This window comes from Daphnia pulicaria, chromosome 11 (genome assembly GCF_021234035.1).
Source record: "Daphnia pulicaria isolate SC F1-1A chromosome 11, SC_F0-13Bv2, whole genome shotgun sequence".
NCBI lineage: Eukaryota > Metazoa > Arthropoda > Branchiopoda > Diplostraca > Daphniidae > Daphnia > Daphnia pulicaria.
In genome coordinates this window covers 1927432-1953668 of record NC_060923.1, presented here as the reverse complement: position 1 = coordinate 1953668, position 26237 = coordinate 1927432, and the positions used below count along the sequence as shown (strand labels likewise).

Genomic DNA, 26237 nt, shown 5'->3' with positions numbered 1-26237 from the left:
GAGAACGGGGATTAACTATCTCGAATTATCTACAATTCATAGCGTTCCCCTCAATAGTTTTTGATGAAACGATTCCCAATCTTTTTAAATTTTTTCCAATTAAAATGGTTTGAATTACCGAACGTGAAAGCTATCGCCGAAAAAATTAAACATACGACACGTCATCACCCTCATAGAATGATAAGGATCGTGCACGTGGCAAGTGGAATATTCGGTACTAACATGGCGTAAAAAATGGTTTCATGGCATTGTTAATTAGATTTCTCAAGGCTAGAGAAAATGTCGGAAGCTTCTCGTGATGTAATTTATAACCAACTATATTTTAATTTATTTACAATGGCTCAGATAAGGCAGAATCCTTATCACAAACACTGACTGATAACACAACTTGTAACAATAATACCTAAAAAATAAAAAAATATCAGAGACCTCTGTGTGGTCGCCTCAAGCTGATTGAGGAACATATTTGAAAAAAGGTTACGAGCCAAGTAAAACCTTCATTTGTCCTTGAAAGGATCAGAATCCTATTTTTGGCAGACCTTACCGCATCCAATTTGTGTCTAGATTACTAACGGTCGATTCAACGATTTCTTGGATTACCTTTATAGGTAGATATCGCCTGCTACTAGTAGTCTTATATCGTCGACAACCAAACCCGGAGAAAGTTTACTACTAAAAGGTAATTTCTATCTTAGATGATGTAATCGGTTTTAAGAGTGAACACTATTACAGAGAACCGTTCACTGTTTAGTCATGACATTTCAGTAATTTTGAAGCTAAACCATAAAGGATAAGATGGAAGTTAACATAAGCTTGTCGTTGTCGAAGTTATGAGGCGGTTATGTATTAAGAATCCAGCATTAACTTATTGAATGCTTATTTCAGAAATGAATTTATTTTTTTATCACTGTACATTTGCCGCTGAAATAGAAATAAATCAAATTTTTTACACCTAAAATGAAACACAATTCGCAGATGTCCCCACAAAATTTCAAAAAGCTACGTCGCATCAAACAGAAGTTGCAGCATAAAAACGCAAACTAATTTTGGCATCGCACGACTTTGTGTTTGGTGACTAGTATAGTAATGTTTTGAAGTTGGGCCAATTCTCTGAGCAAATTTATGAAAGAATACATATTCTTTAATAAAGAAATTTACATAATATTTATTTAAATGATTAAAATCTAGTTTCTTGTGTATGGAAATACACTGTTGCCTTTGGTAAGTTGTCTGACATTGATCGGGGCATGATTGGGGCAAGTGGAGTCACGTGTGTAGAGATGTAAGCTTCGTTCTTTTGGAATTTTAAACTACGAGAAATCACAATAGTGATTATCAATGTAAAAAACTACGATCAGTGTCATATTAGTGACAAAGTACTGTATGAGTTAGGATGAGTAGAGATTAAGAAGCTGAAATGATAAACATTGGTGTAAGCAGTCATTTGCTGTGTCGATATTTTTCAATCATGGCATGGTAAATGCAACATTTAAATGTTATTACATTTAATTTGTTGCTATTTCATACTAAATATCTAGTGAAATTAATCAACAATTTTTTATAACCAGAACACCATCAGCCAGAGTGTTCCCGATTGACATCTTCAACTGCCATACATTTTACTCTACACACTCACTAGAATCATCATTCTGTAAGTCCTGAATATTTTTCCAACTATTAATAAACTAAACTTAGAATTTTGTAAAGATTTTCAGCTAGAAAGCATCTTTTATCCATAAATTTTTATCGTGTCACCTTGGGTAATGAAGATGTATAATATTAACAACATCAATCACAATAATCACAAACCATCTTACCATAAGTTGGCTGAGATATGTTTGTGTATTTCATTTTTTTATAAGAAACTCAGAAAGTTAAAGAAGCTTATTAAAATGGGAAATGTTTCGCGATCATTACGTAAGGGTTAAATTGTAGGGTCTTTTAGTTGTACAAGTTGGATAGTTGCAAAGAGAAAGGAAAACAATTATAAAATTCAGAAAAATGACCGTGACAATGTGCCCTTCTCTCTCCCATAGAATTTTTCTTATAACCCGCATAATTTTTCAAAATGGGCTCGGATTAAATTAAATCAGAAGAATAATTCATTTAAAAAACCAGTAGCTAATACACAACAAAGTGCAATAGATCGCAACACGTCCCAGAGTCGCCAACAGAACAAAACAATTAAACATCGATAGAGAGAGTTTATCGCACTAAAATTGAAATCAAGTTGCTGAAATTTTAAATTGCCGGAACTCGAAGCCTCGCTCAAAGCCGAGCTCTTTTAAATGTTGCTCGGCGTCGAAGAGGAAATCGAAAACACGTTGAGTCAAGCAAGAGTTTCCGTTTAGAGCCATTTCGTTCAACCGCTGGATGCATTCCCAAGTTGTCTTGAACTGTTCCAGCATAACCGTCCCGTTTTCAAAGAGATCCTTTTGCAATCCGTTGATCGCATCTTGTCCGTTTGATCTGATTTCCATCCACTTCACGTTAGCTTCATCTCTCGTTTGATCTGGCAAAATCATCGATTCCTTTTTGACAGAAACCCAGCGGTAAGGTTGGTTGGAATGCATGCTCATGCTGCACTTCTCCGGACAGACGGAACAGAAATTCGTCATTGTCGGTTGGTAAAGTTCCGAAAAATTGGAAGACCAATCCATCTCTTCGTTTTCTTCCTTGACGACCAACGAAGAGTTATTAGCGTGACACGTTACGTAGCAGTGATTGCAATTGTTGGCGTATTCTCCATCCGCAAGTTCCAGTTTTTCAGTCAATTCCACTTCGAAATTGTCTACATTCCATTGCGCTTCGCAAATGTTGACCCTTTGTTTAGCCTTTTCCATCTCTTCTATTTTGCCACGTCCAATTTTGATGAGTGATTCGAGTTCCATCACCGCCTCTTCAATCTTTTTTCTCTCTTTTAACACTTGTTTGGTTAGCAACAGTGTCTTTTTAGTCCTACTGGTTATCATGTCGAAGAAGCTCTGATTAACTTCTTTCCATGAAGTGTCACCCTGCAAGTAATTGAAGGGCAACAAATTGGTGATGCTTTCAGCGATATCTTTACCGAATATGGACAAAAATGATTTGTTGATGTCGATTTCACCCATCACGTTACAGACCATGTCCAGTTCCTTGATTCCCTCATCGTCTTCGAGAAATTTTTGGAAAATTTCGGCCACTTTTTGGTCCTTCAAAAGTTGTTCCTTGTGTTTCGAGTTTACGAAATAAGGGATGACAACCATTGTTAGTGAATAGGGGATGAGGAATCCTTTTGTGTAATGGATGTCGTAGATTGAGAGGCAGTTCTTCCGGGCAGTTTCCTCCATCATTTGGAAGCGAAATGTGTCTTCCTGATCGACGTTGAAGATGAAGTTGATAATTCCGTTGATGAATTTGGCCTGCATTAAACTGCTGTTGGCACCCAACACCAAAATTGTTCGGTGCTCTGCTTGTTTATCGGGATTCCCGAAACAGAATCGCTCAACAGTTGGACATGTCCCAGTTGATTTAATGAGTGGAACAGCGTACATATCAATTCTCTGTTGATTTCCAATTTGTTTGCACCGTTTCACTAGCCTCTCAGCAAAACGAATTTTTTCACCTTGGCCATCGCTTACTCCCGCTGTTGCAAGATGACGTGATAAAAGACCCCGCAGTCTACCATTTCTGTACGGATCCTCTAAAACGGAAAATTTAGGTTAATGTTAAAAAATAGAGCTTGAAAATGTAATGGTAAAACAAACCAGAAGGTCCGTGACCGGTGAAAATGTTACTAGTTAGTACGATCGAGTCTGACAGACAACTGGGCACAATTTTGGGTCTTTCATCCACGTCATTTGTTGAACTGGTAACCTCGCAACCTTTTTAAAAGAAAGTGGGTCAACATTAAAAACAAGCAATCAAGCAATCTTTCATACAAAATAATAACTGTTAAATTGAAAATATTATGATTCCGAAAATAGTAAATTTGTTCAAGCTAAATAAGCAACAATCCTACCGTCCATTCTGAGTAATAAAGGGGGATCCAGAGGTTCGAAATCAATCCCGCTCGACTCGACTAGACAAAACATATTTTCAATTTTTTTTTTTTTTAACTGAATGACATAATCGCTTCTGATAATAACGAGAACCTGTTGTTGATTGAACTGAAACCGAATCGTTCTTGGTAGCAGAACAGACGCAATGCTTAATTGTCTCAGTGGATCCATCCAAGATTTCGTTTCTCATAGTCAGCATTCGAGCAGCTGAGCGTGTTCTTCTTAGAGACTCTGGCGTCTTGGTGGTGGGCAACTTCTTTCTTTTCTCTTTATGGCGTTGGTTGCAGAACCAGATGCGCACTACTTCTCTCTTCATGTTGAGAGAGTCTGCCAGCGAAGCAATCGCTTCCAGCGTCGGCTTGGGTTCAGTGTGGAAGTAGTTGTCTAGGGCGTCCTTCACCGATCCTTCGATCGATGTCCGCTTCTTACGTTTTAGGCCTCTCTTTGCGATTCTTCTTCCCATTTCGATTCTGAACAAAAGTCGATTACTAATTATCCAAAAAAGCGTCTAACTGGGTAGTTGGATGACTATGATTGGCGCTTTACAATTCTCAAATTCAAGTTGTACTATCTTTCTTTAAAAAACTGGTACAAAGATAATATGATTTTCTTCCTTTACACTTGTGAATCACTTCAACAGATAATGAAAATCGAGATAAAATGACGTTTTAATCACACAATTAGTTTAAAACCCGCATTTACGCTGTTGTTTTATTACGTGTTGATTTGTCTGTTGGGTGTTAAAATACTCCTCTGGTTCACTTCACCTTTTAGCTTTCTTTGTAACTGATTTTATAACTATGAGAGGCTAACCAATTAGAAAATATTGGTAAATTTACCTTCGTGGATCGTGAAATAGTCTACATCATACGCACTGAACTTTGGGCAATCCGCAGTGAATGACTATTAACCACTTGAGCAAGAAAAAATATGTCGACTAAATTGCTGGAAAGGGAGTTTCGTGGGGTAAATTCGGAGAAATAGCAAACGAATGGGAAACGACGAATGTACCATAAAGAAAAGTGATTCCACCTTATTTTTGACTTCTCAAAAAGACCCTATTCATGGTTCGTGGGAATCTAGCTGTCAAGGTTTTGCTATAAGTTGAGTTAACTGACCTACATCTATCCGCTTTTCGACGGTCCCTGACCTAGGCCTGAGCATGGGCATTGTGCCCTCGTCCTTTTTCAATGTTCCCCTTCAAACAAACAAACAACCGACAGCAGTAAAAGTAGGACGAAGAGAAAAAATGTACTGTAACTTACAGTACATGTTTTCTTTGTACAAACTTGTACTGTAAGTTACAGTACATGTTTTCTCTTACTGGTTACAGTCTGTAACCATTAATTAACTACCCTCGTTGCGACAGATTTATCTGACTGCCAGGCGAAAACAACAAAACAATTTTCATTATAACTTTAAAAGATATGTTTGGTTCAAATTTTATTTTTTATTATCAATGGGCTATGCTACTAATCTTAGCAATAGTTCAGATATTCAGATATTTCATATTTGAATGTGTTTTTGAAATTTAAAAAATTATTGTATTCCATATTTGCAATTTTGAAATTTATTTAAAAACTTCGATTTATTCCGCTAGGTGCCGCTAGCAAGCAGTCATTTTAAAACACCGAAATATAATGCTTATTTCTTTTTCTGTCAAAAATCAGCTGATGTAAATACAGAGGCGTGAACGTGAAATTCAGTGAAAAAAGAGCACGACTTTTCGTGTACCAGTTATTGTCGTATTTGCCAAAATGTTCAATATTAGAAATCTGGTCAGCAGAATATCGCAGGTACTTTTTTTCAACCTAAGGCCCTACATTGATGTTTGCATTTAAGTTCATCATTTAGAAGTTTATTTTTTTTTCATATTGCAATAGGCCAAAGATGGAGATGCAAGTGAAACATCTTCAATTAGGAGTCGAACATTGTCACAAGTGAGCAGTGTATACACAGATGAAGGAGCTGTTCCTGTTGAAGCCGAGGGCTTTCTTTGTCCTACTTGCATGGCAGCCTTTCCATCTGCGGATAGTCTTCAGTCTCACTATGAAACTGAACATTTGGAACCAGGAGCCAATTACCTTTGCCCAGTCTGTAAAGCAAGGCTGGACAATGCAAGTGAATTAGAACTCCATTATTCTGTTCACCATTCTGCATCTTCTGCGAGAGCCACAGGGGACACAGAAGTCCTGATGCAGGAAATCAATACCCTTACCTCCTCTCTAAATGAAGAGAGGTATTACATTTTTTCATGTTTGATTAGACAATTTTAGAGTTAGTCATCATCCTTTAAAATGCAGGTGGAATTCAGAGGAGCTGCTTAAAGAAGTTGGCCAACTAAAGGCATTGCTCAAAGCTCAGGGATCAGGTGAAGAACACCACATGTATCAGCAGCAACTCCAGGGCTTGTCAGAAACAAAATCACTTTGTAATAATAAAGATAGATTTCAAATTACTGGTCGCATATTTTATTTACCTTTTGGATTCATTAGTGACTTCTGAAGTCGTTCTTCTTCGAAAGCAACTGGCTGAGGCATTGGAAACGACACTAAATCTGAAGCAGGGTCGAGAAAAGCTGGAAGAAAAAACTGCCAGGCATTCGCAGACTGTCGTGCAATTACAGGCCTCACTTGATGAAAATGCTGGTCTGATTGCCGCTTTGAAGGAAAATATCAAGGGTCTCGAATCACAATTGGCGCACAAGTAGAAGTTTTTGAGTTAATATGAAATTCAATTAAATTATTTTCTTTTCCTCTTTTCTATTCGAGTAGATCTACTGTGGATGATGCCGAAGTTCTGAAGAAAGAGCTTGCTTCTGTCCAACGCTTGATGGATGACTTAGCTACAGTCAAAGAGAGAGAACTTGGTGATTTACAAAAGCAGCTGGAAGTCCTGCAGTCTGATTATGAAGCCTTAAAAAATCAGCACAATTCGTCAAGCGAAATCATAGCCGAAGTTCAACCTTCGGTAGGAAATCAATAATTGTGTTGGTTGTTTACACACGATGTGATTATTATAGTCCAATTTTGTGAATGTCGAAGGAACCCAAAACTGATGATGGAGATCTCTTGGTGCGTTTGCAACAACTAGAGGCTGAGAATTTTCGTTTAGAGAATGAATTGACACGCCAAAAGGAGGAGACAGATGAAGTTAGAAGGTTCTTTGCTGATAAAAGCGATCAAGTGAATATAGTGCAAACTATTTATATTTATATCATGTCGCTTTTCCTAAATTAATTGTTTCTTGAACTAATGTTTCAGTTGTTATCAATGCAACATATGAGGGAAGAAACAGATGTTTGTGTGGGGCAGCTTCGACAAGAAGTGACCTCGCTCCAGGTATTCATCATCTTATAAGTTGATTCATTGAACATTTCTGTTATTCATGAACGAAATTTAATAATGTGCACTGTGTGAATTTAGGAAATGCTAAATCAAGCTCGTCACCAGGCAGAAGGACAAGTTTCTGAAAAGGAAGACGAGCTAATGCGCTTCAAGTTGGACTTGTCTAAACATCAACAACAAGTAGTAAAGTGACAAGTTTACTTCTTGATTCCTTTCGTCTAATTGAACTATTGCTGGGTTTAGGTTGACGAATTGGAAACAAAATGCCGCAGCTTACAACAATCCAACGACCAGCTTAGTAAGAGTCTTTCGCAGAAGGAGCGAGAAGTGGAAGAACGTAATCAATCGCAGCATCAGATGTACGTAACATTCTCTAATGGCGTGCTTCATCCTTCTCTTATTTAAATTTTGTTTTTATTATAGGACCGCCAAATTGGCTCAATCAGAGGAAAAGATATCTCGTCTAGAACAGGAAAGAACGGAACTTTTAGCAACGATTGAAAAGGGCGAAGGTTTCGATGCAGCCATTCAACAAATTCAGCAAGACAATGTAAATAGTGTTGATATCTTTTCTTGAACTAAATTGAAGATTGAGTTTTTTTTTCTCGTTATTTACAGGCTCGGTTGCAGGAGGAACTAGCAGAGTCCAAAAGCACCATATCTGCAATGGAAAGTCAACGGAAAGTTAAAACGGATGAATGGATCGCAGGAGAAAGTCAACTTAAAGAAGAGAAGATGAAATTGCAAGAGCAACTGTCCAACTTGTCAAAAGAACTTGATAGTACCAAAGAAAAGCAAGTGCACCTCCAGAAGTTGTTTGACGATGCGAATAGAGAGATTACAGATTGGCAAAATAAATGTCATCACCTAGAGTCGAAAATGAGCGAGATGGAGAAGCACAACCTTCTTCAAGTAAGTAGATGTTGCTGTTAGCTTCGTGTAGAAATTTCTACAACAATAATTATTTTCGCTTAAAGGATAAACAGTTGTCAGAGAAGAGCAGTGAACTCGCTAAATTGCATTCTGAACTACAAGGTGCTAGAGAAGAATTCTCCCAGAAAGATAAAGAGAAAAATGAACTGGTAATGAAGTTGGAGCAAATCCAGGGACACACAGAGAAGTTGGAAAAGACCATTGCTACTCTGGAGGCAGAACTTAGCCAGTTAAAGTCAACTTATCAAGAGAATGTCAAACAGTTGGATCAAGTGCAAAACCAATTAACTGATAAAACTAACACTATAAAGAGATTGGAGGAACGTGTCACTGAGCTTGAACCACTTTCGGAAGCTGTCGAACAAGAAAAGCTGCGTCGTATTAAAGTAACGTTTCGAAAATAATTGTTTTTTTTTTTTTTTTTTTTTTTTTTCTTACGCATTTACAATGATCGTTAATTTTTTGTAGGAAAAGGCCGAGTGGGGTGAGCACGAGCAGTTGTTGAGAGGTGAGAAAGATTCACTCGCAACTCTTAGTACGCACCTTCAGCAACAACTAGACGAGCAAACGACTGAGCATCGCATCCATTTGCAGCGGCTCAAAAATGAATCGGAAGGTTTGCTAAAAGACAAAAATCAGCTTATCGAACAATTGGTATGAGATCAAAAGTTTTAAACTATCTCATGAAACGATTGTTGCATATGGCCGCTTTGTTGATTCAACAGAATACAGCCAAGGAAGGACGAGCAAAGGAAAATAGCGCATGGTTAGAAAAACAGACGAAGCTAGAAGAAGAAATTAAGACGCTGAAGGGTAATTTAAGTGAAGCTGAAGACCTATCGGCAACCCGCTATCAGCGCTGTGAAGAGTTACAGGCATCGGCAGAGAAATATCATACACTTAAGATTGGTATAATTTTTTTATTTTTGAATTTTGGTTTGGTTTTAATTGTGCTTAAATCAATTTCCAATGCAGAGCTTGAAACTCGGGTAGCGTTGCTGGAGGAGGGAAAAACAGAACTGCAAAACAATTGCAATCAGTGGGAGAATGAAGTGGACAGACTTAAGTTCAACGCTGCTGAACTACGTCGTCGCCTAGAAGATTCGCAAGCTGCTTTACACGAACTCGGCCGAGAAAATCAGAGTCTTCAGGTATAAATTAAAAATCGACATTTTCATTTTTAAATTGACAATATGCTTTTCTTCGTTACATCAGATGGAAAACGCCAAATTGCAGGGTCGAAAGTGGGCGGATGATTCCGAAGTGAATGATTGTCTGAGCTGCCAAAAAGGCTTTAATCTAACGGTTAGGAAACATCACTGCCGCAACTGCGGCCAAATATTTTGCAACGAGTGTTCTGGTAAATCGACTGCCGTTGGTAATAGCCGGAAACCCGTCAGGGTTTGCGATTCATGCTTTAAGGAGTTGACTATAAACTCTCCGCGCTAATACTTATTATATTCCGTGTCGCCCTCCCCCCTTTTTTTTAATGACGTTAATTATGAGTGTTTATGTTCAGTTTACGATGATTGAAGTGCTCCATATGAGATATTATAAGGGAGGCGTGTTTGGTATTCTAATTTCAATATGAAATAAATGTGTATTTGGTCTAGTCCTATTATCTGTTGTATGGGTGCGCTTGGCTGGCCGCTTTGATGGTTGTCTTGATAGTACTTGTTGTTTTCCCTGGAGCCGGACCAGGCTGTGCGCGTCCTGGACCTTTATATTGAAGACGATGTGTTGGAATTTTTGCAATTTTAGAAACAAGCATAATTAACTCACCAGGTTGAGTTGGAGCAGCTGTAGGAAGAGTTTTAAGGTTCTTGCCCAATCCCACAGCAGCAATCAGAGCGTGCGTATCGGCTATGATACAAGTGTGGGCTGCATTTGCTCGTACAGTAGCTTCATTTTCCCAATCTTCTCTTGAATGTGTGATTTGCTCCAAAACATGATTGACCACTTTATTCATTGCATTGATTTGCTTTTGTGCTGTCTCTGGTGGAACCTTTAACAATAAAGAAGTTATAAGATTTTACGTTATTATTTCTGTTAAAAGCATTCTTACCTGTAGAGCACGTTGTTCAAATTGATTCTGACGTTGTTCGACATCTGGATCAGGTTTTGTTCTCAGCATATCAGGTGTTATGTCATGTGAAAAGGCCACAACACGCCCTTCTGTTGCTTGTTTGAGCTCTACAAATAAATGTTTGATGCTAATCACTCATATCAGCAAGTATGCATAGTAAGTGCAACTTTACCCTCATCTGGATCAGGGCTCAAAACTAGAGGTAAAACTATGAGGTTTCTCAAAAGTGGAGTTTTATCATTCTTCATAACTTTCAGCAATGTATTCATCTGGTTTGACGATTTAAAATTAGTCTGAATTACTTGCTAATGTCTGAAGAACAATTTACCTGGCCAGATATAACGGCGTAGCTATCCAAAACAGAAGGCCAACTGAGGGATCCATATTCATTTTCCAAACGAAATAAAAGAGTTCGGATAGAAGTCTTCAGGTCATTAATTCGCTGAAGCAAAGCTTCCAAAGCGGCTTCCTGATTTGTACGTTTTTTGTAAGTTTGGGATGAAAATTTACCTCAATTCTTAAATTATATTATTACCAGCTGTTTCTCTTCACGCTGCATCTTGGTTATAAATTATGAGAAAGCTCTTTTAAGTTAGTTTTAATTCACATAAACTGATCCTGATGTGATGCTTTTGTAGCTTGCTAGCTTCAACCAAATGTCAATCACAAAAATGTCGTCTGCGTTTGTTGCATAAGCCCTCTAGTGTCAAATTATCAAGACTTACCATTCCGTTGGTTCGTCTGCTCGAGAAATTCTCAATTTTTCAAGTTCTCATTATCATTGAGGTCGAGTAAAATAGTTTTTCCCATTAAAAATGCCGTTTATGAAAGGTCCTGCTCCGATCCGAAGAACTTTGGAGTATTTAGACCGAAATAAGTTGGTGTTAAAGGATAGAGTCAAGATATTTTCGATCAACTACAACACAAAAGGTGAAAATCACGAAGGTGCCCGACAATTCGTGTTTTGGCACTTGCCTCAGTTACAGTACAAAAACCCCAATATTCAGATAGCTACCTTCAAGAACTTGACTCCTAGTCCATTTATACGGTGTTATCTAGGTAACTAAAAAAAAAATGTTACATTTTTTCAAATAAGTAACAAATTTCATGTTCAGAAAATGGGGAAGAGGTTCTAATGGATGTTGATTTCAAGTCAAAAGATGAGATTTATGAAAGAGTACGCAGGATTATTTGTAAATCAGAGTAAGTTGTTGAAACAATTATGTAAGATTAAATGCCAAATAATTATTAATTGACTGATATCCAGAGAAACACTGAAAGCTGAGGATAAAATAGAAAACCCCGCTAATTTTGGAGCGAAATGTAGCAGACATTGCATCTGTGAGGTACCTGGTCAGTTACCTTGCCCAGCTCTTATTCCTTTGCCAAATAGTTGGAGAGGAAAGTACAAGTTTCAAAAGCCAGATGAATTATAAATGAATTACAATTGCCCCACAATGTAGTCAAATAAAAAAAATTTTTGAGAATATTATGCAATTTTGTTTTTATTATTAAACTGTTTGTCAATTAACGTAGTTATTGCATTTGAGGAGCCATTAAGTCCATGTCGACACACTCGCGTGCAATCTTTACTCCCAAGGCGAACAAAGCCACGCTCTTCACCAACGACCTAAGATTAAAAAAGATTCTCTTAGTGAGTGTTTCATAAGTTAATGGGATAATATAAAGCTTACCATCTAAAAGGGTCGTTGTAAAAACTTTTAATGAACTGCATTTTACCAGCTTTTTTGTTTGATCTTTCCATAGCAGCTTTTAAGTTTTACTTTGGTTGTGATAACTGATAAGCTTGAGAGTTGAAGCAGACGGTTTTTCTGATTATCGACATTGCGAAGTAGGCTAGGATGCATTACGAAAATAAATGATAAAAACTATTTAGAACTAGAACCAGAAAATTTAATCATTTTGCAAGTGTTAAATTAAATTATATCCATAATGTTAAAAATAATATGATATCAATATTGTTGAATTATTATTTCTTATGTGCGAGAATCGTTCCTCCTTTGTTTCTCGCGGTTGTCTGAAAAGTGAAAAATGAATTAGTGCCTCGAATAGTTGGTTGATTCCGAATTTGAAAACATGGACTTAATAGAAAATATAATATTTCGAACACCAAAACAAAAAGCTTTGGTGTTACAACTTTATAAAGATCTTAAATTCGGTATAATGTTTGTTAATACTCTGTTATTGAATTTTCTTTTCTCATAAACTGTTTTAGTTAGGGGGAACGAAGATGTGAAGATACATCAGTTTGATGAGTTGGATTTAGTGTACATTACAGGATACTTGCCTGATGCTGAGAGACAACAGGAAATCTTTTTGCCTTTAGCTGCAGATGAAGCTATTTCAATGAAAAAAATAGGAGAAGTTCAAAAATGTCTGTTTCATCGACACAAATCATCAAGGTAAATTATTGTTTCATCTAAGGCTGCTCAGGTTTAAACAATCAGATTAATTATTGTATTTGATTCACTTAAAGACTGACGTTGGCACTAATGGATTCTGATTCCACTACTGTTTATTTTGGTGTAACACCTGGCTTATTACCTCCATCAGATTTGGAGGGTAGGAAATAAATTTTTTATTACTCATCACATAATGAAGACAAGAATTTATTTTTTATTTAATAAATCAACAATTTTACTAGTCAAATACTGCCCATGCCTCATCTACTCCCTTCTTAACCTTTTCATCAACAACTTGCTTAAGTTGGTCATCACTGACTGAGTGAGCCCAAACTGGAATAGCTGTACTTGGGAGAGTTACTTTTGACATTATTGATTTTATAGTTTCAATCTGTGTTGTGTCAAGTGGAATGCTAGGTTTATCATTTGGTGTAACAGCAGGAGCAGATGTTGGATTTTCTATTGTAACAAGGTTGTGATAGTTATGGCTTGTTCTGATCTGGAATTCTTGTCCATCATAAGTGCTGTATCCAAATTCCACACAATCATCATCTTCCTCTTCACAGAGGGAAGTAGGGAGAAGTTCATATCCATTCTCTCCTATTTGTTGCTCTTCAGCAGCAGTGTCTTCTATTTCTGTCAGATCTCTGCAAAACGAAACAATTTTAACTTGTTAAACAAATTTCCAGTGTTAAATTTGGACAGAATCAAATGGACCTTTCGTTAAAATCACCGTTAAACTCATCGTGAACAGAGTTATTTTCGTCTATGTTATCAGGCAAACGACCAGAATCTGGTTCAGGAGAATTTCCCGTCATTTCCTTTTGAACACTAACTGTATAAAGCGCAAACTCACTAATTTATCAATCAGTAGACTCACACAATTTCCAAAACAACAACGATAATTGCAAGCCAGTGACAGCTCACAGCTGATTATATATCGGCGATTTTTTAATGTTATTTTGCGATTGTTAAGCAGAAGCAGACGAAATTTACAACACAATTAAATGTAAATGAAAAGTAGTCACAGAATTTTTCTTAAAAAATTATTATTTACCACAGTTTATTTGACGATTATTTTAATAAAATTCTGCATATTTTGTTGCAGTCCTCTTTTTGGCGGTTGTCAAAGAGGGTAATTATGACAATTTTGTTTCTAGGAGTCTTGTATAGAAACCTTTCAAATCACACTCACAGCATCGTGTCGCCCAGTCTCATCTCTAGAATGCATTCCATGTCATTTATTACAGCCCCAAACGAAGAAGTGGCCAAAACTATTGCCCGGTTTGTTCACTTTAAATTGCTTTCTATTAATCTACAATAATAACAAAATAACATTTCTAATTTACAGAGGCCTTGTTTCTGAAAAACTGGCTGCTTGTGTCAACATAATTCCAAAGATCACATCTGTGTAAGATTTTTGAAATACAGTTACATTTTCTTTACATTCATGATGATTTTTATATCCATATTTTTTTATTCAGGTACAGTTGGGAAGGAAAAGTTAATGAAGATTCAGAAGTCTTGATGGTAACAGTAGAAATATTAATTTTATTAATTTTATTTGAAATCAAAACTATACATCATTTTCTTAAAAAAAGATGGTGAAAACCAGAACTTCAAGACTACCAGAGCTAACGGAATATGTCAAGTAATTGTTCATGTAAAGCAATCTTATTGAACTAGATGAAAGATTTTTTTATACATTAAACAATTCAGAAAGAACCATCCTTATGAAGTTTGTGAAGTAATTTCCACTGAGGTAGACTTTACAGACAAATCACAGAACATGTTTTCCTATGTGTAAATGACCCTTTCCTATGTAAATAAGGTATATATTTCATTTTTAGATCTTACAAGGGAACAAACCATATTTGGATTGGATTTTAGAATCTGTACCTGAAAAGGCCGAGTAAATACTATTGTCATTAGGTAAAGTTAAAGAAAAAATAAATGATTCATGAATTGTGCTTGTCATGTTTTTGTCAAAGTATAATGATATAGGCCGAGTATAATTAATCTGCCAGTGTTTTTCAAATACATGGTTTATAATAATTGACTTTAACTGAAATAGTTAAACAACAAAATATCTTGTGTACGTGGTTGAGAAGTGAGAAACTCTGTGCTTTATAGTAACAAATTTGACAAAAAAAATTGCATGGCTGAAATCAGCAATTTGCATATTAAAATATGTGCATACTGAATAACTTACTAATGTGCCATTCTTATTCTTGTTTCGCAAGGTTTTCTTCTTTTCGTCAGCCGTTGCCTCGTGCAGAACTACAATTCAACTTCCGGATGCCCCTTTTCTTCTGGAATAACCCTGTCGCCTGCCCTTCTATGTGTTCGCTATCTGCGGCTACCTTTAAGGTAAGTTGAGCAGTTCCATCATCTTGTGTAACCGATGGCCTATTTTAATATCCGTCCCTCGACCAGCCAAATTAGTAGCCACGATTGAATGTCCGAAAGTGAGTTCAACGATTTTGAATACCAATTTTTCAAAGAGACCTGGTACCTGGACAGTCGTTTCATTAAAAAAAAAAAAAAAAAAAAAAACCAAAAACATGTAACAACAAAATTGTACAGAGGGCGTAGCCAAGCTTATTCAATGAATTAATTTTATTTAACCAGAAAATCCGCCGTTTCAGCCTACCTGTGCTTTAACACATTGGCCAAAATTGTTAGGATTACTAGGTGGCGGGCATTTGGGAATATTATACGCTATTGAACCTCCACCCGTGCTCTCGGCTAATTTATTGCTACAGTAAACCTGTAATTCTTGCGTGTCTTGTGCCAAATGTAATATTTGCCCTTCTTCGCATGGTCCCTGAGTCCATATCTCCCAGCATTGTTTGGCCTTGGAAGGGTCGGGATGCCAGTAGACGTGTTGACCGTCAGTTGAGCATCCTTCCGGGACGGGTTCGCACTGCGGAGTGTTCTTCAGTACGAACCATTCTCCATTTCCACAGGGGCCCTTTTAATAGTGAGATAAAAGCTGTTATATTTTAGTCAGAACAATTTATAGTTAAACCAACTTCCGTGTCACCTGAGTATTTTGCCGATGACAGAAGCCAGTCTCATCTGAATATATTGGCCGTAGTTCTGATTTCGCTTTTTCCCTCGTCAGATCGAGACAGTAACAAAATCCTTCGTTTTTTTCATCGTCATAGAGTCCCATGTGCTCCGGACAATGTTCGCTCCTTTCTCTTGTACTGATGGGAAGACATTGGCCATTGAAAAATGTCTCGTCTGGTGACTCGCAATGCCTATCCCTTGAAATCGAATAGATATTTACATCATTTGTTACTTAGCTTACCAACTGTAACACCGTAGATTTATTTTTGCTTACTTGGCGAGGAACAGAATTCCAGCCATGTACTTTTTCAGAGATTCAGGCGTCTCGCCAGAATTCGCCAACGATTTCTCGTTTAGGGCTATACATTCCCATGTATTTTTTATTTCTCTTAGAATAGTTTGGGCGTGTTGGTCGTCGCCATATTCCACGTAATCTACCAATTCAGTTCCGAAGCTTTTCAATATTTCCACTAAAAAACTGCCTAGTTCCTCGTCGTTTGGGTCAGCTGCTGCTGCTCTTTTGCATTCTTCTATTATCTCCGTGAAATTCTCATCGTTGGAAATATGACTTTTCGCCCTAGTAACACCGATGCATATTTAAAAAAAGCAAGTTTTAATTTAGTCTAATTTAAAATCTTACCGAATCGTATTAGTGTGTGAAGTGCAGATTGATCCACAGAGGAAAAAGAAGAACAAGATGTTGTGGACAAACAACAGCTGATTTGATTTTTTCACTTTTCGATTCATTTCTCAAAGGCGGAAGATGTTAAAAACAAGTTCAAACATCCAGAACGACTGACACTGAAAGAAAACAAAGGAATTTCAGCTTGAGACTGAAAGAGAGCAAACACGAAATTGGCGTAATGTAGGTTGTTCTGTTGGGTTACGTTTTTTTTTTACCGTTTTGAATTCTGCACCCATTTGAGGAATCGACGAATAGGTGGCAGTAAACATTCTTCTGGGGCCAGTTCCAGACAGAGATGCCCTTCACCTTCAGTACGAACTGCTTAGATACAACGCACAGATAAAAATCTCTTGATGCAAATTTAAATGTCTGCCTTCTGGCCAAAAAGTCACAACAAGAGACCGAAGGCTCAGGAGAACGTGAATTTTGTTGCAAGTCTATTTCCTTTTTTTAAAAAATGTTTCTATGTACATGGGCATAGTTGGCGAGAACTCACTCACCATTTAGCAAAGGTTCTGGGTTTGTGTGTCAGTTTTGTTCAGTCAAATCGTCCGCGTACATTGGTTGCATTGCATTGGTTAGTATGTGTTCCTTTCTTTTCAGCGTCTTGGATTGGGATTGACTTGTCTATATTTTGCAATTTTTCTTGCATTTTGTTTTAGAATTTTCCGAGGTCATACAACCCCATTCCAATCGCAACGGAAGTCAAAATTGCTCTCCAATGCTCTCCAATGTGCACAAGGCGACGCACTGACGCTGAAATATAATTCTTTTCACGCGTAAATTTCCGTCTTCTTATTTTGCACGAATTTCCCGCCGGATTGTGAAGTCGATAATTTTTGACTGCCTTATTTCGAACGGGGAATTCCAATTTTTTTTTTTTTTTTTTTTTATTTAAAGGCGTACTCGTATAACGAGTGTTGCCTGTGTATTACAATAGGAATGTTTAACAATTCGTACAAAGCGTTAAGTTATATAATAAAATAACAGCAACACAACATCGTTCCTTCAAACCGGAAGGGAGGTAGGAAGAAAGGGAGGCAAAAAGAAAAGTGAAGCATGGTCTAATGTGCGTAGGCGCGGTATCGATTGGATCTTCGTTCGAGGAATTCTTATTTTCCAGTAATTTGATACTTCTGAAACAAATGTGAAACCAATCGAGTGGATGCAAGTTGAGAAAAACAAGTCAATTGAATCTGTGCCGGAGCAAAAAGAAAAGCCAGGTAAATCAATAGAGATTAAGCAAAAGGTGAATCCACTTGAGAAATTGCAACGAATGACGAAACTAGCAGAAATGGCCAAAAATTATTCAGAAAAAACAGCAGATGCAGAAGAGCAGCAAGCCGGGCAAATAGAAAAACCAGTAGAGCACGCACAGGCACAGGAAGTGAATGCACACGAACATGCGCAACAAGACCGAAATGAGAAACCAAATGATTTATTATTACTCCAGCCAACAGATATGCCATCCGCAGTTGAACTCCTAGCCCCACCGATTGAAAAGGTGAGAGATTGAAACGGATGACATTAATTATGTTCCACGCAATGATTCTATTATGACGAAAGGAAATGTAGGATTCCAAAATTTGAATTTTTTTTCTGGCCTAATTTGGAATAAAACAGGTTGACGAACGCCGAATTCAGCATCATCCGGATGAAAATTTGAATGTTGCAACAACAACTGAGCAAGTTGTGTCCGAGGACTCCGAGCTGGACGACGAAATTTCACGAATCATACAAACTTTATCAGGTAACTCTACTAAAATTCTGCTCTTTCTACAGGGCTCTAAGAACATTAATAAGTAGAGTGTAGAAAAGATATAATCAAATTCATAGTATGTAATTCAATTCTTCCCTCGTTACTCAACAACTAGATGGATATGATTCAACATTTGAGCAAGAAGTGCTTACCGATCTTGCAAATTCCACAAATAAGGGTGAATTACGCATACCCGATACAACCGTCATTCCATCTTATCAACAAGAAAGTAAACCTACAGAGGAAAAACTAAGTGGTAACACTTAGAAACCAGAATTTGTTCTTTACATTTAGTTTGTTTTTCACCTTTGAATTTATTTTTTTTTAGCGATTTCTCCGGTCTACCCCACGCTAAACGAAAAATATGAAAAAGAAGAAACAGCAGCTGATTTGCTCCGAAAATTTTACTCATCATATATTCGTAAGTTGTTATAAACTAAATAAAGGCTATTGAAAACACTATTATAACGATGATTGGGTACACTTAATTTTTTCGCACAGGACCAGCAAGAAAAACTGAATCAGTTGATCATCTAAAGATAGGGGAAATACATCCCAATCATAATAGCTGAATAACGTAGGAAATAAACAGCCCGACAAAGTTTTGGAGGAACTCTCTGCATAATATGCGTTTATTTTCATTGTACAAATGTTACTGTTTTGCCAATAAATTTCCGTGTTTTTTGTTGATATCAATTCATATTTGATCAAGCATTCTGATTCAGAGTTAACTGATGGTTTTCTTTAGAAAACGTGCCCGAGACTGGATTTTCAGGAGATAATACAATATTTGTCATCTGAATCGAGTGTTGAAACTAAAATCAGTTTGACGCTACTAGAGGTAATAATTTACAGTGCGAATTATACCTGGGTATGGAGACTCTCCATACCAGTCCATACCCCTGACGAAGCTTAACAGACTGATGGGCGACGGCCAACGGAACCTCGAACCTACTCATACAGTCACCAACGAATAACAGTGACATTGCAAACATTATTATATTCCCCTAGAAAGATCGAGTTCCAAGCTATGTAATCAGAATAGCGAAATTTTTATTTCCGCAATTCCGCATCCGAAAACTCCTTGCGAATTGCAATCTATAGCAATATGGCAACGTTTTAAATCACGTCTGCTCTTCATTCTTGTCTGCTACTAATGGTGGGGATTTCGATAGGCATCAAAATCCCCTCGTGGACAAGATTGAGCTCAATTGAAAAATAATAAATGTTGTGCACGACATTCTAAGCATATGAAGATAGTCGATGAGATACAAGAATGAAATGCTTCCAAAATAACTAATTTCGTGATCCTAGACATTCCATGACCCACGAAATTCCTGTGTAAGTGAATCATGAATACTATCACATCAATGTGAAAGTTAACTTCTTTCTTGTACTTATGACGTTGAAACTTTTATAAAGCAAGGTGTGTATTTCGTAACCACATTTCTCCTCATCTCTTGACAGTATTTGGTCTCCCCAATTTCTTCTCTGGGCCTGTCATCTCTAGAGATGAGAAGATGAACCAAGCCAGCTGGCTTGGTCTGGGACTTCCCCGAAATACAACATCAACTTTATTCAATGTTGAAATGGTAAATATACATCTTAACAATATTGATGAAACTTTTCTCGATTTCAATTTCTGTTATTACAGAAATTACTGTGTCTTTGATACAAAAAAATGAGTGGGCCAAATGTATCCCTGAAGAGATATTGATCACTGATGAAGATGGTAAGATGGTAAAGAGAAAAAATTAGTCCAATGGATTTTGTCTTCCTCAAAGTAAACATATTCTACACCTTTTGGTTGTTGATTTGTGTTTCTCCCTATTTAATTTCTTGTTCTTTTCCTTTCAACAGGTTCCACCAGAATAATGTTGCATCAAGAATCGAACTGCATCGAGCAGAGCCAGAAAATTCTGGCGCCTTGTGTCCGGTCAACCGTCGAGTAACTAACGTAATTAATTAAACAAAAAATAGGAAAGATATAAAACCAATTGATCTGTATATTTGACTAAAATAATCGACCAGTATCCGCCAGTATCATTTCCTATGAATTTGGTTGAAGGTCACGAGAAACATTACGTAAAACTGTCAATGCGGTGATGTGAAAAAGAAAGAAAAGGTGAGGAAAAAGAGGTTGGGTGAGAAAGACACGTGTAACATCATTATCAAGCAGGTACAATAGCCGCGAGGCTTAACAGAGGGGTCGGGGTGAGAAAAAGTCGTATAAAAGGAGAGAGAAACGGCAACGGAAATCAGTCGAGTGAGCATCTCCGACACGGCAACAACTGCAGCCCACTATTTGTCACCAACTGTATTCTTCATCGTATTATCAGTTCGCAATCATGGGTAAATATTCTGTTTATTTTTACATGAAGTTGTGTATCAATTTCTTTTGTTTTTCTGTTTGTTAATATCCAGTAATTGTTGAATAATAATGTTTAAATTATTATCTGTGTAGCAAACTATGGCGTCGTGCTGCTGTTGGGTGTCGTATCGTTGATGGCTGGGTCGACCACCGGTGTACCAATGTCTCCTGGGTATGGCGGGTACCAAAGCACAACTTACGCTGCTCCAGCTTACTACACCGAGGCTCCCAAGTACTACACTACCAAAGCACCGGATTACTACATGACTACGTATGCTGCCCCAGCCTATTACACCGAGGCTCCCAAGTATTACTCAGCTCCTAACTACTACACCGAGGCTCTAACTTATTACACAACCAAAGCGGCTGAATACTACACCGAGCTGCCCAAGTACTACACCACCAAGGCTCCAGAGTATTACACCACAACTTATGCTGCCCCGAGCTACTACACCGAAGCCCCGAAGTATTACTCTGCCCCGAGCTACATCACCAAAGAGCCTGAGTACTACACCAAGGCTCCGGAGTACTACACGACTACGTATGCTGCTCCAAGCTACTACACCGAGGCTCCTAAGTACTACACCACCAAGTCACCGGAGTACTACCCGACTACGTATGCCCCAACTTACTACACCGAGGCTCCCAAGTACTACTCTGCACCCAGCTACTACACCGAGGCTCCAGTTTACTACACCACAGCTAACGCTCCATCTAGCTACTACACCGAGGCTACCAAGTACTACACCGAAAAGGCCGAATATTACACAACCACGTACGCTGCCCCAGTCTACTACACCGAGGAACCCAAGTATTACTCTGCTCCAAGCTACTACCAAACAGAGGCTCCCGTTTACTACACCAAGGCCACCGAGTATTACACTACAACCTACGCTGCCCCCACCTACTACACTGAAGCTCCCAAGTACTACACTACCAAGGCACCTGAGTATTATACCACTACTTACGCTGCTCCGACCTACTACACCGAAGCTCCGAAGTATTATTCTCCGCCGAGTTACTACACGACTAAGGCCCCTGAATATTACACCACAACCTACGCTTCTCCAGTTTACCGCAGGGAATCTCCTAAATACTAGAGCCGATTTAATGTGATCAATTATCTTAAAATTTGTCGTTCATATCTTAATAGTTATTAGTCAATGGGACCTAATTGTTGATCTTTAATGAAAAAATAAATTTTTTAATGCGGGTAATCATCTTTATGTTCTCTTGCTACTTTCAAGCCCTTTGACATTGCGATGTACTCTATTTTTTTTTTCCTGCTCCATATATTGGAGTTGATTATTACTCTAGTCGATCTGCATTTCGGTCACACTCTGGTGCTTCAACTAACTTAATTTCCAGGGTAAGTTACGGGAGAAGTGGAAAGTTTAATGTTAACTAAATTTATTTTAATTCAAGTTTTTTTAACTTAGATTAATGGAACAACTATGTTCATGGCAAATAACTTGTTGTAAAATTTGTATTTATACCAGCATCAAAATAGATGGAATACATACGTTTAAGAAATGTTTTCAAATTGACCATTACTCCCAACACTATTTAGGAACAGTATTTAAAAGCTAGAATATTGTATGGCGGTAAATAATTGCAATTTCTTGAATGTGCAGTGAGCACGAAGAAATCACAGTCCGTAAATGTAAATCGCTATACTTTGCCAACTTAGAAGTGCAATCAATCAAGAGAAGTCAGAAGGTGACACTGCCCTAATTGTGCCCAAGGTGATTACCTGGCCAGTGAAGAAGAGAGAAGTACGAGGCCAGTTTTACTGGCGAGATAGTCATAGTAGGCTTCCGGGTTAGACTCATGACCCTCCAAAAGCTTTCATAAGATCATGCGCCCTTCCAAGTCACCGTTCGACCAGAGCCCTCCCAGCCTCCTGGTTGTCACAGCGGGTGAGTGACCACCGGCGGGCGTTGGTTAGTGGTTAGTTAGGGAAACGGGGCCACAGAAAAGAAGGGAGCCCAGGTATGCACTTTTAATTTATCTAAATCTACACAAATTATCAGTCTTCAATTCCAGCAATCTCTTGTCGGTTTCCAAAATCCAAACAACTATTATAGTGGCGAAGAGGGATAACCCTGAAAGGAGAGTAAATTTAGATATAATTTTCAAAACAAATTGTAGTGACCGAAAGAAATACCTCAAATCTATCAACCTTACATTGTCCTAAATAAGAACAAGTGTTGGTCACCATAAAATATTGAGTAGCAGCATTTCTTGCTGTTGTCTGCAAAACTGATAGCAACAAAGAATGGGATCTGGCAAAGGCATATTAATATCTTGATGATTTACAACTTGATAGGGAAAAGTTAATGTGAACATTATTTAAAGCCTTAAAGAACACAGTAATAAAAAATACTTTTGGTAAAATAACTACCTTGCAACACAAAATTATTTTGCTTCAGAAGGTATAAGGTTGTGGGCATGCATTATTGGATTAGACCATTTCATTTCTATTGTCACGAGCACCTAGTTGAGTAGTTGGCCAGGTACATGAAAACTTCAGCTGAAATTATATGAAAACATTTAGTCAAGAATGCAGTAAGAATCATTAGCTACAGATTTTTTCTTCTATTACGTAAAAACAGTTGCGACTTGATATCCGATCTCTGCTGTTAAACTTTTTAAGTAACTTATGAGTTATGAAACATGAAAGTTACGACGTGTAATGTCATGTCTGTCTGTGACTGACTGACAAGTGACAGTGCAACAACTAATGTAAGATTCAAAACTCATTACTAGATGTCGCCAGTGTCGCCCATGTTGTTCTGACGTCGTGAAACGAAGAGAAAAGGGCGAAACAAATTGCTGTTAATTTATACTTTTATTCCTGTGATTTCAAATACCAAATTGAACTCCGTATCATATGTAGGTTTATCTTGACCTAGTTTCCTTATTTTTATACTGTACCAACTTATTTCTTCAAATTCTAGATGCATACTGTCATCAGTTATTCCAACAAGTTGACTTAGCGCTCAGTCAATTTCCATCCATTAGGCCCATCATGCTGTCAAAAGCCTAAAACTCATGGTTGAAGTCAACACGAAGTGGAATACCAATGTGCCGAGATAAGGTATTTTCCCATTATTGCTACCAGACCATTACAATTCCGATTTTCATATATAACATTGGTATTCTTGCTCATGAACCATTTTGGTGACGTACCTTGCAGCAGTATGTTTTTTGTTATGGCTGTTTCTACTTCTGTTTAGAAGGCAACCCAGCTGAAGGATAGGTAGAGTTTTATTTCTCATTTAATTCAAATTTCTCAAGGTAAATTTGTGTAAATTTGTAAATAACGTAGAGAATTTCCTTGTCCCATTTCCACTTAGAGTTTCAAAGACATGAAGAGTGTCAAGTGAGACCTGCCATGTGTATGTTCATATACCAGATCTGCTTGATGAAAGTCGAATGCCTTACTAAATTCATCACCCATATGATAAAGGTAAGCAACAATTTCACCCAACATCACGCTACTGCAATACTTCATGACACTTTCTTTAGCATCAGGAAATTTATCTCATCATGTGGAGTAATGATGTTGGTTGCTGTGAATTCCATTTTTACGGGTTTTTCATCATGAACATTTCAGTGTGTTCCTTAGAAAAGGTAAAGATTGATACGCTTTATTCATTGTTATATTTTCATTAATGAAAAGCATTCGTTTTTACAGAGCACGCAGTTTCTTTATGGAATCGTGCTGTCCTGGCACGGTCGCACGGAGATTCTTGTGCCAATGCTGACCTTTGTCCATGACGGAAGAGGGACTTCCACCAACATCCTTATCTTCGCGACGCACGCTAATCTAGCTTCACTGCTTCTAAACACAATTTGTTGTACTTCACTGGCGACTTGGCGAGTTTCTGGACCACTTCAGTGATCGCTTCCGTCCGCTGTTACACACCTGCAGTCACTCACCATGGGATTATGCCCAGGTACCCAACAATTGACTTATTTTCGTAAGTTATCTTCCAATAGTCTAGTTGCGTTAGACTCTATCTGTGTAATAGTAATTTTCCAAAATCAGGCAGTTTTACGCGCCAACGAAGTTTTACTTGGAAGTTTCTATTTTCTAGCGCTAGATGGCTTTTTGATCATTTTTAGCTGTCAAAACAGTCAATTTCAGTTGCTTTCAACATCTCTTTTTACATTTATTGGCAGTTATTTTGTTGAAATATTTAGTAATAACTGACCATTATTATTCCAGAAACAAAGCTCACTTGTTAAATTTTCGATCATTGCTTTTTTTTCTACTTCCGGTTTTCACATTTCAGTCAGTAGTTCAGTAAATATTCATTCGAGGTACAAAAGAACCACATATTCGTGATCCTCGTCGAATTTGTGGTAAAGTTCATGTTATCTTTTTTATGTATTCGTACTTCCGGTTTCGAAAATTTTCCTGAACTTTAGTTCAGGAAAATTCTCGATTTTGGCCAAATTTTGGATTTCGTTTAAATCCGCCTAATCGACCCCAAATTTCATGGAGATCACGAATATGTGTAATTTAACGACAGCTCAATGGTTGAGGCGCTGTGGTTACTTCCGGTTTACTTCCGGAATTTTTTTTTAAAGACTAGCAAGTGAGCTTTGTTCTGTTTGTAGTTCTCAATATTGCAAGCTTGATTTTAAGTTTAAAAAATTGCATTTTTAAATCTTTGAGCTAAAAAACCAGATTAATTTGCCTATTTGTATTATGTAACTTTTTTTGGCATGTCTCCTAATAAGAATTGTTTTGTTTTTATCCAGGTAATGCACAGGAGACGTCGAGAAGATGAATTTTCTCATCTATAACAATCGTCACCGGTCTCTGTCGGATGTTGCTGCTCCTTGCGAGAACGAAACTCGGTGGAATCGCGACCGACACCGAGACTCGTCATCAACGTGGATCATCGTATTGTTGGTATTATTGCGTTTGTGTTAGTTAACCCGTTGGTTGCCACGCCTTTGTTCTTCCCTGCACGGGCCGCGCTGTTCGGTCTCGTGGTTTTACAAGCCGCGGGGTCGGAGAGTCGCCAAGCCCAAAATTTGCCGCAAGGCAAGCCTGTTAAAAGGCAATGCACCTTAGTCCCCCCCTTGTCAGCACGGACTTGTCAGCAATGGCAAGTCCCATTTGGTCATGGATCCTTCAGACGTGGCGCGTAGAGTAGTAGAGTGCAACCTACGGGTTGTATGGCGTGGCAGCCAATGGGTTGACACAAGTGTATGTATGTATGTATGTTATTGTAAAATGTGGTGGAATTGTGGGTGGAGGTGGGACAATAAAGCAATTATTTCTGTTTACTTGTTGCTAACTTATGTTTAATATTTGTATATTTCTTATAACCTTTAAGTTTTACATAAGTTATAGACAATTACCTCATCATCTTCAGACTTTTCCAATGAATAAGGAACCATACATAATATCTGCTAATAACATCTTTGTTAAGCCAATTTAATTACAGAAACTTGATACGTAACTTACCCAGATTAAAATTCATCCAAGCATCAGAAT

At 37.7% G+C, this 26237-nt stretch overlaps 7 protein-coding genes and 5 long non-coding RNA genes across 23 annotated transcripts; 7 read left to right on the top strand and 5 right to left on the bottom strand.

Annotated features, from left to right (window-relative positions):
- The first annotated feature begins 477 nt into the window (after positions 1–477).
- LOC124315132 (early endosome antigen 1-like) lies at positions 478–9932 on the top strand. Of its 2 annotated transcripts, XM_046780577.1 has the most exons (18): positions 478–679; positions 1569–1651; positions 5711–5836; positions 5924–6279; positions 6344–6471; positions 6536–6746; positions 6815–7010; positions 7085–7225; positions 7304–7381; positions 7466–7570; positions 7631–7746; positions 7811–7937; positions 8006–8299; positions 8365–8706; positions 8789–8974; positions 9046–9229; positions 9296–9471; positions 9536–9932. In XM_046780577.1, exons 3-18 carry the CDS (start codon positions 5798–5800, stop codon positions 9767–9769), a joined length of 2913 nt encoding a protein of 970 aa, XP_046636533.1. In that variant the 5' UTR covers positions 478–679; positions 1569–1651; positions 5711–5797; the 3' UTR covers positions 9770–9932. The 2 variants fall into 2 exon arrangements, with proteins under 2 accessions (XP_046636533.1, XP_046636534.1); XM_046780578.1 differs by lacking the exon at positions 478–679 and having other exon boundaries at positions 1567–1651; positions 7466–7567.
- On the bottom strand, positions 1834–5222 carry LOC124315186. 2 transcript variants are annotated; one of them, XM_046780681.1, is made up of 5 exons: positions 4880–5222; positions 4134–4510; positions 4001–4060; positions 3747–3863; positions 1834–3682 (listed from the first exon to the last, which is right to left on the bottom strand). In XM_046780681.1, exons 2-5 carry the CDS (start codon positions 4501–4503, stop codon positions 2226–2228), a joined length of 2004 nt encoding a protein of 667 aa, XP_046636637.1. In that variant the 5' UTR covers positions 4504–4510; positions 4880–5222; the 3' UTR covers positions 1834–2225. The 2 variants fall into 2 exon arrangements, with proteins under 2 accessions (XP_046636637.1, XP_046636638.1); XM_046780682.1 differs by lacking the exon at positions 4880–5222 and having other exon boundaries at positions 4134–4586.
- LOC124315572 (mediator of RNA polymerase II transcription subunit 8-like) lies at positions 9888–11093 on the bottom strand. Its single transcript, XM_046781341.1, has 6 exons — positions 10942–11093; positions 10735–10875; positions 10579–10675; positions 10386–10513; positions 10103–10325; positions 9888–10039 (listed from the first exon to the last, which is right to left on the bottom strand). The coding sequence occupies exons 1-6, from the start codon at positions 10963–10965 to the stop codon at positions 9939–9941; spliced, it is 714 nt and encodes a 237-aa protein (XP_046637297.1). The 5' UTR covers positions 10966–11093; the 3' UTR covers positions 9888–9938.
- Positions 11094–11098: 5 nt separating this feature from the next.
- LOC124315636 (probable 28S ribosomal protein S25, mitochondrial) lies at positions 11099–11893 on the top strand. Its single transcript, XM_046781432.1, has 3 exons — positions 11099–11465; positions 11522–11609; positions 11674–11893. Exons 1-3 carry the CDS (start codon positions 11222–11224, stop codon positions 11840–11842), a joined length of 501 nt encoding a protein of 166 aa, XP_046637388.1. The 5' UTR covers positions 11099–11221; the 3' UTR covers positions 11843–11893.
- Positions 11894–12401, bottom strand: LOC124315691. The gene is made up of 2 exons (XR_006911546.1): positions 12101–12401; positions 11894–12036 (listed from the first exon to the last, which is right to left on the bottom strand). It is a non-coding gene; the product is annotated as an uncharacterized LOC124315691 (long non-coding RNA).
- Positions 12402–12414: 13 nt separating this feature from the next.
- LOC124315555 (protein CutA homolog) lies at positions 12415–19038 on the top strand. Of its 10 annotated transcripts, XR_006911504.1 has the most exons (15): positions 12415–12585; positions 12643–12829; positions 12904–12989; positions 13990–14113; positions 14181–14240; positions 14314–14359; positions 14431–14480; positions 14549–14591; positions 14680–14761; positions 15073–17812; positions 17903–18093; positions 18213–18339; positions 18464–18604; positions 18677–18769; positions 18850–19038. XR_006911504.1 is itself a non-coding variant. In XM_046781317.1 (9 exons), exons 1-9 carry the CDS (start codon positions 12504–12506, stop codon positions 14743–14745), a joined length of 744 nt encoding a protein of 247 aa, XP_046637273.1. In that variant the 5' UTR covers positions 12415–12503; the 3' UTR covers positions 14746–14799. The 10 variants fall into 10 exon arrangements, 7 of the variants coding, with proteins under 7 accessions (XP_046637273.1, XP_046637272.1, XP_046637271.1 ...); XR_006911505.1 differs by having other exon boundaries at positions 15073–18093; positions 18464–18577; XR_006911503.1 differs by having other exon boundaries at positions 15073–18093.
- LOC124315634 (male-enhanced antigen 1-like) lies at positions 13021–13763 on the bottom strand. The gene is made up of 2 exons (XM_046781426.1): positions 13547–13763; positions 13021–13476 (listed from the first exon to the last, which is right to left on the bottom strand). Exons 1-2 carry the CDS (start codon positions 13645–13647, stop codon positions 13068–13070), a joined length of 510 nt encoding a protein of 169 aa, XP_046637382.1. The 5' UTR covers positions 13648–13763; the 3' UTR covers positions 13021–13067.
- A 446-nt stretch (positions 19039–19484) lies between the features above and the next one.
- LOC124315764 lies at positions 19485–20435 on the top strand. The gene is made up of 5 exons (XR_006911649.1): positions 19485–19689; positions 19816–19940; positions 20003–20131; positions 20209–20305; positions 20380–20435. It is a non-coding gene; the product is annotated as an uncharacterized LOC124315764 (long non-coding RNA).
- LOC124315804 lies at positions 19934–20449 on the bottom strand. The gene is made up of 3 exons (XR_006911700.1): positions 20377–20449; positions 20149–20300; positions 19934–20068 (listed from the first exon to the last, which is right to left on the bottom strand). It is a non-coding gene; the product is annotated as an uncharacterized LOC124315804 (long non-coding RNA).
- Positions 20450–20544: 95 nt separating this feature from the next.
- LOC124316012 (extensin-2-like) lies at positions 20545–21879 on the top strand. Its single transcript, XM_046781746.1, has 4 exons — positions 20545–20700; positions 20813–21224; positions 21438–21530; positions 21873–21879. The coding sequence occupies exons 1-4, from the start codon at positions 20697–20699 to the stop codon at positions 21877–21879; spliced, it is 516 nt and encodes a 171-aa protein (XP_046637702.1). The 5' UTR covers positions 20545–20696.
- Positions 21880–23913: 2034 nt separating this feature from the next.
- LOC124315824 lies at positions 23914–24284 on the top strand. The gene is made up of 3 exons (XR_006911719.1): positions 23914–23981; positions 24079–24191; positions 24251–24284. It is a non-coding gene; the product is annotated as an uncharacterized LOC124315824 (long non-coding RNA).
- A 39-nt stretch (positions 24285–24323) lies between these two features.
- On the top strand, positions 24324–25888 carry LOC124315770. The gene is made up of 3 exons (XR_006911655.1): positions 24324–24355; positions 24420–24681; positions 25493–25888. It is a non-coding gene; the product is annotated as an uncharacterized LOC124315770 (long non-coding RNA).
- The last annotated feature ends 349 nt before the right edge of the window (positions 25889–26237 follow it).

What these genes read in the sequence shown, in the direction of transcription:
- LOC124315186 (XM_046780681.1), bottom strand. Translation starts at nt 4,503, where the DNA reads ATGGGAAGAAGAATCGCAAAGAGAGGCCTAAAACGTAAGAAGCGGACA. An exon ending in TTCAGTTCAATCAACAACAG is followed by an intron (nt 4,061 to 4,133) that starts GTTCTCGTTATT and finishes TGTTTTGTCTAG; the next exon opens with TCGAGTCGAGCGGGATTGAT. An exon ending in TTTATTACTCAGAATGGACG is followed by an intron (nt 3,864 to 4,000) that starts GTAGGATTGTTG and finishes TCTTTTAAAAAG; the next exon opens with GTTGCGAGGTTACCAGTTCA.
- LOC124315132 (XM_046780577.1), top strand. Translation starts at nt 5,798, where the DNA reads ATGTTCAATATTAGAAATCTGGTCAGCAGAATATCGCAG. An exon ending in AGAAGCACAACCTTCTTCAA is followed by an intron (nt 8,300 to 8,364) that starts GTAAGTAGATGT and finishes TTTCGCTTAAAG; the next exon opens with GATAAACAGTTGTCAGAGAA. An exon ending in AAAAGCTGCGTCGTATTAAA is followed by an intron (nt 8,707 to 8,788) that starts GTAACGTTTCGA and finishes AATTTTTTGTAG; the next exon opens with GAAAAGGCCGAGTGGGGTGA.
- LOC124315572 (XM_046781341.1), bottom strand. Translation starts at nt 10,965, where the DNA reads ATGCAGCGTGAAGAGAAACAGCTG. An exon ending in TTGAACAACGTGCTCTACAG is followed by an intron (nt 10,326 to 10,385) that starts GTAAGAATGCTT and finishes TTATTGTTAAAG; the next exon opens with GTTCCACCAGAGACAGCACA. An exon ending in AGCTGCTCCAACTCAACCTG is followed by an intron (nt 10,040 to 10,102) that starts GTGAGTTAATTA and finishes TTCAATATAAAG; the next exon opens with GTCCAGGACGCGCACAGCCT.
- LOC124315636 (XM_046781432.1), top strand. Translation starts at nt 11,222, where the DNA reads ATGCCGTTTATGAAAGGTCCTGCTCCGATCCGAAGAACTTTGGAGTAT. An exon ending in ATTTATACGGTGTTATCTAG is followed by an intron (nt 11,466 to 11,521) that starts GTAACTAAAAAA and finishes TTTCATGTTCAG; the next exon opens with AAAATGGGGAAGAGGTTCTA. An exon ending in AGGATTATTTGTAAATCAGA is followed by an intron (nt 11,610 to 11,673) that starts GTAAGTTGTTGA and finishes ACTGATATCCAG; the next exon opens with AGAAACACTGAAAGCTGAGG.
- LOC124315634 (XM_046781426.1), bottom strand. Translation starts at nt 13,647, where the DNA reads ATGACGGGAAATTCTCCTGAACCAGATTCTGGTCGTTTGCCTGATAAC. An exon ending in AACGGTGATTTTAACGAAAG is followed by an intron (nt 13,477 to 13,546) that starts GTCCATTTGATT and finishes TTCGTTTTGCAG; the next exon opens with AGATCTGACAGAAATAGAAG.
- LOC124315555 (XM_046781316.1), top strand. Translation starts at nt 17,755, where the DNA reads ATGCAAGTTGAGAAAAACAAGTCAATTGAATCTGTGCCGGAGCAAAAA. An exon ending in AATCATACAAACTTTATCAG is followed by an intron (nt 18,340 to 18,463) that starts GTAACTCTACTA and finishes CTCAACAACTAG; the next exon opens with ATGGATATGATTCAACATTT. An exon ending in ATTTTACTCATCATATATTC is followed by an intron (nt 18,770 to 18,849) that starts GTAAGTTGTTAT and finishes TTTTTCGCACAG; the next exon opens with GACCAGCAAGAAAAACTGAA.
- LOC124316012 (XM_046781746.1), top strand. An exon ending in TACATCACCAAAGAGCCTGA is followed by an intron (nt 21,225 to 21,437) that starts GTACTACACCAA and finishes CGCTCCATCTAG; the next exon opens with CTACTACACCGAGGCTACCA.